General features: G+C 47.4%; 1 protein-coding gene across 1 annotated transcript in view; it reads left to right on the top strand.

The window, feature by feature from the left end:
• The window catches only part of LOC107118209 (endothelin B receptor-like), a 28,303-nt gene extending 16,633 nt beyond the window's left edge, over window positions 1–11,670 (top strand). The window contains exons 3-8 of the mRNA XM_015420501.1: window positions 1,359–1,471; window positions 3,719–3,923; window positions 7,413–7,562; window positions 8,274–8,407; window positions 9,750–9,858; window positions 11,192–11,670. Of these exons, the coding sequence (XP_015275987.1) occupies window positions 1,359–1,471; window positions 3,719–3,923; window positions 7,413–7,562; window positions 8,274–8,407; window positions 9,750–9,858; window positions 11,192–11,341 (861 nt within the window). The 3' untranslated portion in view covers window positions 11,342–11,670. The remainder of the gene's footprint in view (window positions 1–1,358; window positions 1,472–3,718; window positions 3,924–7,412; window positions 7,563–8,273; window positions 8,408–9,749; window positions 9,859–11,191) is intronic.
• Window positions 11,671–13,213: the final 1,543 nt, after the last annotated feature.

The following is a 13,213-nucleotide window of genomic DNA, read 5'->3' as shown; positions in this document are numbered from 1 at the left end:
ACAGCAAACTGCCCCACGCAGAGTCCTCTGTGCAAAATTTAGAAGTAACCCCCACCCATACACACAGAGAGAACAATGGGGAATTCTTGACATATCCATTTGACTTCAGAAACCAGACTTATTGTTTTGGCATTTCAGTATCCACATAGATACTGGCAGGGCTCTTTTTGTAGAAAAAACCCAGCAGGAGCTCATTAGCATAACAGGCCACACACAACAGCAGAAACTCATTGGCATAGTAGGCCACACCCCATGCCACCAGAAGTGTGGTCATCCAGCCACACCCACCTTTTGCTTCTTATTCTGTTGACCTTGTTTGTTGTCAAAACTCAGGGCTTTTTTGGTAGCAGGAACCCTTTGCATGTTAGGCCACACACCCCGAATGTAGCTGTGGCGATTTCATGTTTATCTGTGTGTGTGTGGCTTTAAAAGTTTGGTTTGCATGGCTGTGTGATGATAATCTAGAATGCTGGACTCAGATAAGTGATATGATTGGTGAGTGACAGAGAGGGGGAGGGGTTTTGGAATGGATGCTGTGTGGATGATTGGAATGTCTATCTGGAGTGACTGTTAGAGTTTAAACAGTTAGGCAGACAGTTGATGTTCAGTTAAGCAGTTTTGTTCGGATTTCTGTGAGAGAAGCAGAAGAGGAGATAAGTTCTGTCTCTGAGTTGAAGGAGACTCATCCCTGTGTGTGAAAAGAGTGACATTTAATTCTGTGTTATAAGAGTTACAATTGAAAGCTGAGAGTCTAGGGAAAAAGTACAGTGAAAAGTGTTACAAAGTTGCCTATGAAAAATCCCTGTCAGTAGAGAGAAGCTTGTGAGAGACACTAAGCCATTGTTCAAATCATTCCCAGTACTGTTTACATTGTTTACCCTTGTGTTTATACTTTCGTTAAATAAATCCTAAATTCTTCAAGTATTCCAGCTCAGTAAAGAATCCTTCCTCAGACCACATAGACCTTCATGAAAGCCCAGACCCTCGGTATACCTATCCTGTGAGAAATATTATAGAAGAAGGTTTGGAAAGCCTAAATTTTCCTGGTGGCAGCCAGATTACCCTACAGAGTAAAACTGAAAGAACATTTTAAAGTAAAACTAGACCTCCCCAAATAAGAGGTCGTCACAGTAGCCAATCCTAATGAGTTTCTGCTGTTGGGTGTGGCCTATTATGCTAATGAGTTCCTGCTGGGCGTGGTCAACTCGGGAGCCAGCCGGAACTCCGTTCCTGCGCGTTCCTGCCCCAAAATAGCCCTGGATACTGGGATAAGAAGCATTTTGGACTCCCCTGTATCTCTGCCAGACCCCATTTCTTGGCAGAGATGGCCTGCTAACAGTTTGCTTTCTCTCCTGCAGCTACTCGCGGAAGCCTGGCCCTTTGGCGTTCACATATGCAAGTTAGTCCCATTCATCCAGAAAGCCTCTGTTGGCATCACTGTTCTCAGCCTCTGTGCTCTCAGCATAGACAGGTAACAAACTGCCCATATTCTCTCAAGCCTGGGTAGTGCCTTTGGCAGGTCACATGTTGGGAAATACCTGGAGATTTTGGGGGTGGAGCCTGAGGAGGCTGGGTTTGGAGAGGGGAGGGACTTCATTGGGGTATAATGCCACAGAGTCCACCTTCCAAAGCAGCCACTTGTGCCAAGACAGTTAACAGAAGATCTCCAGCCACCACCTGAAGGTTGGCAACCCTAGAGGAGGCCCATGTACGTAATTGGCCTTTCCTACATCTTACAAAGATGCACATTTTGGTGTTTTAAGGGGTTGAGATCCACTGAGTTTTACTGTCTGGCAGCAGCAAAATTACTGATGGTTGAGAATTGACTTTAGAAAGTCACTTCTTTCTCTGAGCAGTGGCTTTAGAAAATGCAGAAACTACTAAAAACAGTTATGTCCATGTGTTCATTATTTGCATAACAGAATCAAAGGATTGAGTCCCATTCTACTGTTATGCTAGAAGGTGTTTTCCTGGATGCAAGATGAGAAGAGCCTCTTGTATCAGTGCCAGAGGAAAATGTCCCTGTTGGCAGAATGGATCTATGGGAACCCAAAGCTGTCCTAAGCAGAGTTACATGTGCATTTCAATGGACTTAGAACACTGTAACTGTTTAGGATTGCACTGCTAAAGTATTGATGAGATTTGTAAAATGCCTGCAATAATTATAGAGGTACTGCTGGGTCATCTGATTTAGAGCTAAGAATTTGTTTTTACTTAATATCTATTTATTGTATCATGTTTGATTTCAGGAATCATGGTCTTACCTTTTACCTCCCTGGCTTATTTTATGTTGAGAAGACCAAAAGAAATAAATAAAATGCAATGAAAAGACAAAAAAAATTAAAATGAAGAATAACGGGATGCATCCACTCAGAAATTTCAGAAAGAGTTTGGCAGTGCATTTATTGTGCTCAAGTGGTTAAGACGCTGAACTGCAGGCTGTGGAAGGTCGGTAGTTCAGCAGTTCGAGACCCGAGTGTGCCGCATGACGGAGTGAGCTCCCGTCTCTAGTTCCAGCTCCTGCCAACCTAGCAGTTCGAAAGCAAGAAATTGCAAGTAGATAAATAGGTACCACTTCGGTGGGAAGGTAACAGCGTTCCGTGCGCCTTGGCGGTTAGTCATGCCGGCCACATGACCACGGAAACGTCTTCGGACAGCGCTGGCTCTTCAGCTTTGAAACGGAGATGAGCACCGCAACCCTAGAGTCGGATTCGACTGGCTTTCGAGCAAGGGAACCTTTACCTTTACCTATCAGTGCAGTGAACAGCCATTAGAACCAAAATAAGTTTGCTGTTACCCAAATTTGTCATATGTAATCCCCTTAACATTTTAAAATGAAATATTCTCTCTTTGTTCACTACTCAAATATCTGCACAATATTCACCAAATACTTAAAATCCATATTTTGCATTTGCTACTTGATTTCAATATTTGACGATTAAAAGTTTTATAGTTTTTTTTATCCTTGATGCATAACAGAGTTTAATGTCTGACAGCATTTGAAAGATAACATGCAATGGCATGCAGTATTTAGGTTATGATGTTTCATATCTGATGCCCACCAATCAAAACATCGCAAGTCTAAAGTATCTGGATTCAGAGGCCACCTTTCAAGTTTGCAGACATAAAGAGTGAAACTGAAACTGCTAGTGAACTTTGAATCTGTGTGATGGTTTGTTCTAGTTCTATGAAACACAGAGGTGTCCTCCACCCTGTTACCATCCCTGAACTGGGCAGTCCTACACATGACATATGATATATGTGCATAGACTTTGCACTTAAAGCAGTATCATGCTTTCTTGTTTGCTACATGCATTCAGACCTGTGTCAGCACAGATCCTGCAAATTGTATGTGCAAAGATGTTGTCTTTGTGGTCAGAAGCCAGCATTCCCAGTTGCATGGATGGAGTCTAGATGCATAGTTTGTGCGTAAACTCTGTGCCAATGTGGGGCTGACGACACACAGGTAGAGCTGGGGTTAGTGGGATGCACATATGCGAGGGTGGAGCTAGCGGGACACTTGCAGGTCTGAGAATTAGTTTCCCAAACTTGCCCATTCACCCATCCACCCAACCCTACCTAAGGAAGGCTGTATCAGGTCGCTTGTGTAAAGTCTGCCACCAGCCAGTCCTCCTGCAACGTGATCCCCATCAGCTGGGCATGTCAGGTTGCCGACAGGCTAACTTCGCTTCTTGTGCTTGTTCTGGCGGGGTGGCAGGTACAGAGCTGTGGCCTCCTGGAGCCGGATCCAAGGGATTGGCATCCCCATGTGGAAGGCAGTCGAGGTGACTCTCATCTGGGCGGTGGCCATCATCCTAGCCATCCCGGAGGCTGTTGCCTTCGACCTGGTGAAACTGGTTTACCGCGAAGAGACCCACTGGGTCTGCATGCTGTCCCCCCATCAGACAACCAGCTTCATGACGGTGAGTTCCCCATTCTTGATCCTGAACAGTTGATAATCTTGGCATGGTCACTTATCCTTTTCATCTTTTAAAAATTGTTTTTTTTGTGAGTATTTGTGTGTATGTATGAGTCTGTGTGGTTGACCTCTGGTGACCCCTAGTGGGGCTTGGACATTTCAGAGAGGTGGCTTGATAACCTGCCTCTGCGTCCTGGCCCTGGTATTCCTTGGAGGTCTGCCATCCAAGTACTTGCCCGGATTGGCCCTCCTTAGCTTCTGAAATCTGATGAAATTGAGCTTGCCTGGCCTACCCAGTGAGGGCACTTATCCATTTCATCTTGGCCACTTGGTAAGCCAGTGTGGTATTCCGATCAGAGTTGTTGGACTGGGAGCCCCAGGTTCAAGTTCCCCACTTGGCCATGGAAGCTTGCTGAGTAACCTTGGTCCACTCATATGCTCTCAGCCTATCCTACCTCACAGGGTTGCTGTGGGGATAACATCGTGGTGAGGAGAACAATGTAAGCTGCTTTGGGTTCCCATTGGGGAGAGAGGCAGGGTATAGGTAAAGTAAATTAATAAAATAATGGTTGCCCTTAGGTTGACGCCCTTTGAGGCATTGGCCTTTATTCAGCTTTGGCCCTTTCCGAGCTGTCATCCATCCTCATCACACTGAACAGAAGATCTGCCCTGCCCCTGCCTCTGCCGCCTTCCTCAGTCAGCATTCCAACAACAAGAGACATTCAGGATGGGGAGTGACCCAGCGTGGGCACAGGGGTTGATTGAAGTGCTGATCTAAGTGTGGAGCTGAACTCCACTTGCAAAGCTCAAGGGTCAGATTGGGTTGGTACACAGAAATCAGTACCAAGAAGTGAGACGCACCAGCAGAGTGACATCTGCCTTTGAATCAGGTTAAGACCATACGTCCTGCTGGAATATGCCAAAGGTCCATGTAGTCCAGCATCGTGCTTTCCATGGCGGTCAGCCAGTAACTGACGTTCAGTGGTATAGTGCCTCTGAACATGGAGGTTCAATTTGGTTATCATGCCCACAAATGTGTTGAATGCTCTTTTAAAGCCATGTCATTGGCATGCTGTGCCAATAAATTACTGAATGGAAAAAGTGCATTCCTTTGTCTGTCCTGGTCTTATACCAGTCAGTTTCATTGGGTGATCCTGGCTTTATGGGAAGAAGAAGAGTTGGTTTTTATACCCAGCTTTTCTCTTGGTGTAGTGGTTAAGTATGCGGACTCTAATCTGGGAGAACCGGGTTTGATTCCCCACTCCTCCACTTGCACCTGACTGTAACTGGCCCAAGGTCTCCCAGCAGGCTTCATGTGGAGTAGGAGTAGGGAATCAAACCGTAGTTCTGATAAGAGCTGTTCTTGAAAAAGAGCAGTTTCTGTCAGAGCTCTCTCAGCTCCACCTACCTCACAGGGTGTCTGTTGTGGGGAGGGGAAGGGAAAGGAGTTTGTAAGCTGCTCTGAGACACCTTTGGGTAGTGAAGGGTGGGATATAAATCCAGTCTCCTCCTCTTCCTCCTCCTCCTCCTTAAGGAGTTCAAAGTGGCTTACAATTGCCTTCCCTTCCTCTCCCCACAACAGGCACCTTGTGAAGTAGGTGGGGCTGAGAGAGTTCTGGGAGAACTGTAACTGGCCCAAGGTCTCCCAGCAGGCTTCATATGGAGTAGGAGTAGGGAATCAAACCAGATTAGAGGCTGCCACTCTTAACCACTACACTATGCTGGCTCTCTGTGGGAGTGGGAGCTTTTCTCCACAACATATACAGTTATAAACTTCCATCATCTCCCTAAGAGCCGGTGTGCACAGTGCATGTTCACTGTAAAAAACAGCTCTGGAGAAAGAGGGTGAGTTGTTATATCAGGGCCATGGTGCTGGGGATGGGGAGTAACTTTTTTCTTCTGTCATTTCCCAGTCAAAACTGCCCCCCCCCCAGCCCTGACCTGGATAGCCCCGGCAAGCCCCATCTCATCAGATCTTAGAAGCTAAGCAGGGCCGACCCTCGAAAATACTTGGAAGGGCGACCTCCAAGGAATACCAGGGCTGGGACACAGAGGTAATCTCAAGCTACTTCTCTGAAATGTCCTAGCCCCACCAGGGCTCGCCAGAAGTCACTATGACTTCCAGGCTCGCATATACACACACACACAAAAACACACACCAAAAAAAAGTTAAAAAAAACCCTCCTCCCACTCATAGCCATTAGCTTTGATTGGGGGTGGGTGGGGAGAATAAGCAAAGAGAATGTACCTGTATTTTTTTTCTTACGGCTGCTAATAGAAGTTGAGGATAGTGGTCGTTTCAATCGGAGAAATGGGCACGGGTGTGTGTGTGTGGGGGGGGGGGTTAACAACAGATCTGAGCATCTCACCACAGATCCCTGATGGACTGAAGTTTGGCCCTTTGTTCCTCATAAGGAAGCTTGGGGTTTCCTGGTTAAAAAACAACAACAGCATTTGAGGCTCAAGCTTCCACCCTAAGCCTACTTATTTATTTAATTCAGATATTCATATCCCAGTTTGGTGTAGTGGTTAAGTGCGCAGACTCTAATCTGGGAGAACCGGGTTTGATTCCCCACTCCTCCACTTGCACCTGCTGGATGACCTTGGGCAAGCCATAGTTTTGGCACAGCTGTTCTTGAAAAAGAGCAGTTTCTGTCAGAGCTCTCTCAGCCCCACCCAACTCACAGGGTGTCTGTTGTGGGGAGGGGAAGGGAAAGGAGTTTGTAAGCTGCTCTGAGACACCTTTGGGTAGTGAAGGGCAGGGTATAAATCCAATCTCTTCTTCTTCTTCTTCTCTCCCCAATGGGAACCCAAAGTGTCTTAAGCTGTTATTCTCCATCCTCCATTTTATCCTCACAACCGTTCTGTGAGGTCGGTTGGGCTAAGAGAGAGGGGCTGATCCAAGATCACCCAGTGAGCTTCCAGGACAGAGTGAGGATTCAGACTTGGGTCTCCAAGATCTGGATACAATATTCTAACCACTATCCCACAGTGCCTTGAAGGCAGACTCACTTTTGAGATTGCTGGGTTGTGCCGATTCCTTCCAGGCTGGGCACAGCAACCTTTCCCTCCCCAAAATTAGCAAGTGCTCCTTTTATCCCAGGGTGGAGTTGGGGGGATGGGGGCAGGGAGGGAATGTCACATAAGCGCTACACTTTTGGAAAGCAAAGGTTAACGTCTCGTTTCCCCCCTGTGGATAGGACATCTAATACGGTCATCACCATAGCAACTGAGAAGGTAGCTCCACTGACTCTGCCCCTCCAGTCCACCCCCTGTAATATTGAGACCCATCAGTGGTCATCCTCTAGGCTAGAGGGAAACCATCCCGCTGCATCCTACAAGTTCCAAGGCAGGCTTGGCGCCTTTCACTGGAGACAGAGGCATTCAAGGTGGTCCACAGACACCTGCCTCATCCAATGATCGTCAGCTCTGTTAGCATTCCCCAGAAGAGGTCAGACAGTGCTTTTCACTCCCTTCCCTTCTTTCTCCGCAGTTCTACAAGAATGTGAAAGACTGGTGGCTTTTTGGCTTCTATTTCTGCCTGCCTCTGGCCTGCACCGGTGTCTTCTATACTCTCATGTCATGTGAGATGCTGAGCCAGAGGAACGGCATGAGGATAGCGCTCAACGACCACATGAAACGGGTGAGGAGCCCCAGCTAGGGTCTGAGGAGCAGGCCCTCTTCCTTGGCCACAAAGATCAGAACCTTCTAAGCCGCCCTGAGGTCATTCTTGTCTATTCCAAATGGCAGCAGCTCCCCAGGACTGCTGGAGATTCTTTAATAGGACATTCCATGTATCTGATCTGTGATGTAATGGCTGAAAAACATGAGCCAATATACCAATTACAGGGTGCAGCAGTACATCCCTACCCTGCCAGTCGTCTGACCCATGTACCTGATGCTCTTGTTAGCATCTAGCACCCCAAATCCCAGCCACTGTGGACTACATGATTCTTCACATGTGTCCAGTGCATAATGAATGAGCTAGATGTGCTACAGAAATGGGAACATCAATCTGCCTTCAAGGAGTCACATCCTTGTTCTATTGCGGTCAGTATTGTCTCATCGGACTGGCAGCAGCTCTCTAGCATCTCATGTGGAGGTCTTTTGTATCCCCTGAACCTTTTCTGGAGATGCTGGGGATTGAACCTGGGACCTTCTGCATGCAAAGCAGATGCTCTACCACTGAGCTACAGCTCCTCTCCGAAAGGGAAGAGTCTGAGGCTGGGAAAACCTGCTGCAAAGAATAGGGATTTAAAGGTCTCCCCACCGCTACCACATACCATCCAGTTGTTGTGTTGTATTTCCTTGTGCTTCCTCCATCGACTCCCACACTTGTGCTTGTAACTTCCAGCGCAGGGAAGTGGCCAAGACGGTGTTCTGCTTGGTGGTGATCTTTGCCCTTTGCTGGCTGCCTCTTCACCTGAGCAGGATCCTGAAGAAGACCATCTACAACCCTCGGGATGTCGATAGATGCGAGCTTCTTAGGTAGGAAGACTAATAGTGTCTAATAACCTGGTGGTTTGCCCCCAGTACCGACAGAGGCCTCCAAAATAAAGTAAATGGAAGAACAAGGTTGAACTATGACTTCTTGAAGTAGCCTCTTTCTATAGTTCGCGATTTGTTTCTTAGAATCGTAGAATCACAGAGTTGGAAGGAGCCACACAGGCCATCTAGTCCCACCCACTGCTCAGTGCAGGATCAGCCTAGAGCCTCCCTGACAAGTGTTTGTCCGTCCGCTTCTTGAAGACTGCCAGGGAGGGGGAGCTCGCCACCTCCCTTAGGCAGCTGGTTCCACTGTTGCACAACCGTTACCGTAAAAACGTTTTTCCTGATATCCAGCTGGTACCTTCCGCCCTTAATTTAAACCTATTATTGCGAGTCCTATCCTCTGCTACCCACAGGAACAGTTCTCTGCCCTCCTCTAAGTGACAGCCCTTCAAATACTTACAGAGATCAATCATGTCCCCCCTCAGCCTCCTCTTCTCCAGACTGCACATTCCCAGTTCCCTCGGCCTTTCCTCACAGGGCTTGGTCTCCAGATCCCCAATCATTCTTGTCACTCTCCTCTGCACCTGCTCCATTCTGTCCACATCCTTTTTGAAGTGAGGCCTCCAGAACTGCTCACAATACTCCAGGTGCGACCTGACCAATGCAGTGTACAGCGGGACCATCACATCTTGCAATTTGGATGTTATGCCTCTGTTGATACACCCCAAGATCACATTAGCCTTTTTTGTCACTGCATCACACTGGCTGCTCATATTTAACTTATGGTCCACCCAAACCCCAAGATCTTGTTCACACATACTGCGACGCAGAAGTGTATCCCCCATCTAGTATGTGTGTTCCTCATTTTTGTTACCCAGATGTAGAATTCGGTACTTTTCCTTGTTAAATTGCATCTTGTTCACATCCACCCACTTTTTCAGTATGTTCAGATCTCGTTGAATTCTCTCTATCTTCTGGTGTGTTCGCTGCTCCCCCCAATTTGGTGTCATTGGTAAATCTGATGAGTAACCCCTCTGATGAGTAACTTCATGCTATGAAATCAGATGAGTAACTTCATGCCATGAAAAGCTTCGGCTGCCCATTTCCACTCATTAAACTTCTGTAAAAGAGACTGGATGTTTTTTTCCTGTCCAGGTGGCAGGCTTACTAAGGTAAGAAGATCCCTGCCAGATCAGAGCAAGGAGCCCATCTAGCCCCATTTCCATGCTGACCCCCCCCCAAATGAGCACCCTTACCTCTTGGACCATCTTCTCCAGCAATTCGCACCTGTCCCCTCCTCCTCTAGCATCATCACCTTCCTTTTCTCTCCCTCATCTAGCTTCCTCCTGGTCATGGATTACTTTGGCATCAACATGGCCTCGCTCAACTCCTGCATCAACCCCGTGGCTCTCTACTTTGTCAGCCGGAAATTTAAGAACTGTTTTCAGGTAGGAGAGAATCTGCCTTTATCAACGACTGGGGAGGGGGGGAGTTTGGGGGCAGGTGAACACCAGCCATGTACTTACTGGGGTAAAGGAGAATGAGCTTTCTTAAGATTGCCCCTCCTTGTCCCCATATGTTCCTGGAGAGCCAGTTTGGTGTGGTGGTTAAGAGCGGCGGACTCCAATCTGGAGAACCAGGTTCAAACCCCCACTCTTCCACATGAAGCCAGCTGGGTGACCTTGGGTCAGTTGCAGCTCTCTCTGAGCTCTCTCATCTCTACCTACCTCCAGGCCTTTAAAAAAAGAGAGAGAGAGAGGTGCTGGAACTCTCAAGAGGGAAATGAAGTTTTCAATCTGTATGCTGAAAATTTATGAACTTTTAAACATTTTTAAAAGAATTTTGTCAAATTGGTTTTGGAACTCACGGGATGCCTGTTGTGGGGAGAGGAAGGGAAGGCGATTGAGACTCCTTCGGGTAGTGAAGGGTGGGGTATAAAACCAACCCTCCTCCTCCTCCTCCTCCTTCTCTTTCTCATGTGCAAAGGTTCCCAGTGAAACATCGAAACTGATTCCTTTGTATCATAATGCTTAGTATTCGTATAACGCTGTTAGGTCTTCAAAGTTTTTCACATATTTATTTATTTAGGATGCTTATGCAACTTTTCTGCCCACATGGGCTCTCAAAAGGCTAAAAATGTAATTAAAAATTAAAATTAAAATATAGAATAAAACCAAAGATCAGAAAAGCATTTTGTAATCGTGACAACAGCCCTATAAGATAGGCAAGTATTATTATCTCCATATTGCAAGTGTGGGGGGAAGGTAACATTTGCTTGCCTGACACCATTTACAGTGCAATCCTGGGCAGAGTGACACCCTTCTAGGGCCATTGACTCAATGGAGTTATAAGAGTGTGAAACTGACTGACTGCAGTAAGGGCACTCATGACTGAAGTGAGCTTGAGAAGGTTTCCTGACTTGTAACTCAGTCACTAGGGTTGCCAACCTCCAGGTGGTAGCTCAAGACCTCCTGGGATTACAACTGATCTCCAGGCGATAGAGGTCAGTTCACCTGCAGAAAATAGCTGCTCTGGAAAGTGGACTCTATGGCAGTACACTTGCTGAAGTCCCTCCCCCTCCCCAAGTCCCTCCTCAGGCTCCACCCCCAAAATCTCCAGCTGGCAACCCTACAAGCCACACTGGACAAGGGCCTGGCCCACTTTCCTGAAACATGGGGCGGGGGCCACACTGGGGAACAGTGTTCAGAAGAGCCACAAGTGGCATGTCATAGAGGCACGGAATGTCACTGTTCTAAACTCTCTCTGCTTTGTGTCTCACAGTCCTGTCTGTGCTGCTGGTGCCAGAGACCAGCCCTTGGCATCGTGCCGACGGATGACAAAGGCTCTGTTGGGAAGTGGAAAGCCAATGGGCAGGAACTGGGCCTCGACCGGAGCAGCTCCCACTTGAGTCACAAGTACAGCTCGTCTTAGGCAGGTGGAAGAACAAGAGGCAGATGGTCCACCAGGACAATGGGATTGATTGTCCTGGCCAGGCCCTCATTTCCTGGTGTTCCTCTTGACTTCGCCTGCTTTTTTCACCTTCTTCCCATAGAAACTAAGATGCCAGCCTGCTCCAAAGGAAGCCTCACTGGAAGAAGCCTCGGTCACCTCTTATTCTCCAGGAGTGTCCCCGATGAAGTATTCTTTTCCCCCATAAATATCAGAAGAATTGCTTGGGAGGAACAAACTAAAGGGCCATCAAAGTTGCTACCTTTGGCTCCAGGTTTTCCTGGATGTGTGTGTATAAAGTACCGCCTAGCCACAGCCAACTTATGGGGACCCCAGAAAGGGGCCTTCAAGGCAAGTGAGAGGCAGAGATGGTTTGCCATGGCCTTCCTTGGCAGTCTCTCCTTTGGTCGTGTCCCATCCAAGTACCGACCCTGCTTAGCTTCCAAGATCTGACGAGATCAGGCTATATACCATGCCACCTTCCTTCCTTTCCTGGATACCAGTCTTTAAAAATCTAGACTCGATCCAGAATCTTCTCCCCAGCATGCCGAGAAGGAATGAATGGGCATACAAGATACCTGAAGCAACAGGCTGGCTTGAGAAGACTGGAAAGGAAAGGAAATGTCCAATGCAGATGATTCCCTCCTCATTTCCAGAGGCCAGATACATAGAGCAGTCGCAGAAAGGCCCAGTGTGAACGTAAACCCTAGATCTCAATCATTATCCTCTCACCTTTCCCCCAAGGAGCTCAGAGTGGCAAACAAAGTCCTCTTCTTCGCCATTGTGGTTCCACAAGAAGAGAGAAGGTGACTGACCCATGGTCATCCACTTAGCTTCACAGAAAGGGGGGATTTGAACTTGGGTCTCCCCAGTCTTGTCTTGACACTCTAATTGCTGCCAAGGCCATGGAGAGGGGAGAGGGGGGTCAAAAGTCCAGGAAAGTCATTGATGAATAGGGAAACCAGCAAATTATGCAGTTTGTTTCCATACAATGTTTGGGGTGGTGCGGAGAAGGAACCCAGAACAAGTCGTTATCAGAGGGCTGAGGCAGGCAGTCATTGGCTCTGACCTCAAGAGCACCTTGGCCTTAGATCATGTGGTAATAAAGCTGTGGCAGGCTAAAGAGGAAACATCCGGGGTCAGTCCATCTCTCAGCTTTCCAGGGGCCATACCCAGAGGGCCCCTCATTCCTGGTTTCCCATCCATTGCAGGCATTATGTGTCTTGCTCCTTTGTGGAGAGGTCTGATCTGTACCCCCACCCTTTCCATGTTTATATTCACTAATGTTTTAATTACAAAGTAACAGGTCCCAAATTACACAATCATTTTCCAGACGATGGGATGGGTGGATCCCTCCCGCAAAGCATTTCTGCAGCTGGACGCATTTCCGCCTATGGAGCTCTGCTTTCTTTTCTCCATCCTCTCACTAAAATCCAATTCCCATTTGGGAGGACATTGTGAACTGCATCAGAAAGGTAGAAACAAAAAAATTGTACTCTGCAGGCAGAAATCCTTCCATCCACAGAAATGGCTCGTGGAATCCACCCCTACATCCCCCAATTTTTTCTCCCAAAATTAAATATCTTTAAAACATGGCTTTACCAATTCTGCTTTCTGGCTCCCGTAGCCTTGGGAATCAGCAGAAGACATGTCAGCCTTTAACTTGCCCTGAATCTCTGCTTTAGTTAGGCTAACATGAAGATGAATTCTTTCTATTGTCCAAATATCCCCACCCCACCCCCTTAGGGAGATGTCCAATTGGGGATTTTAGGTGTGTAAAGTACGGTCAAGTCACAATCGACTAATGGTGACCCCCAAGAAGGGGTTTTCAAGGCAAACGATTGAGCAGAGGTG

This window comes from Gekko japonicus, unplaced genomic scaffold (assembly GCF_001447785.1).
Source record: "Gekko japonicus isolate JY-2015 unplaced genomic scaffold, Gekko_japonicus_V1.1 scaffold507, whole genome shotgun sequence".
NCBI classification, from domain to species: domain Eukaryota; kingdom Metazoa; phylum Chordata; class Lepidosauria; order Squamata; family Gekkonidae; genus Gekko; species Gekko japonicus.
The sequence above is the reverse complement of the archived record's forward strand: the minus strand, read 5'-3'. Positions and strand labels throughout refer to the sequence as shown.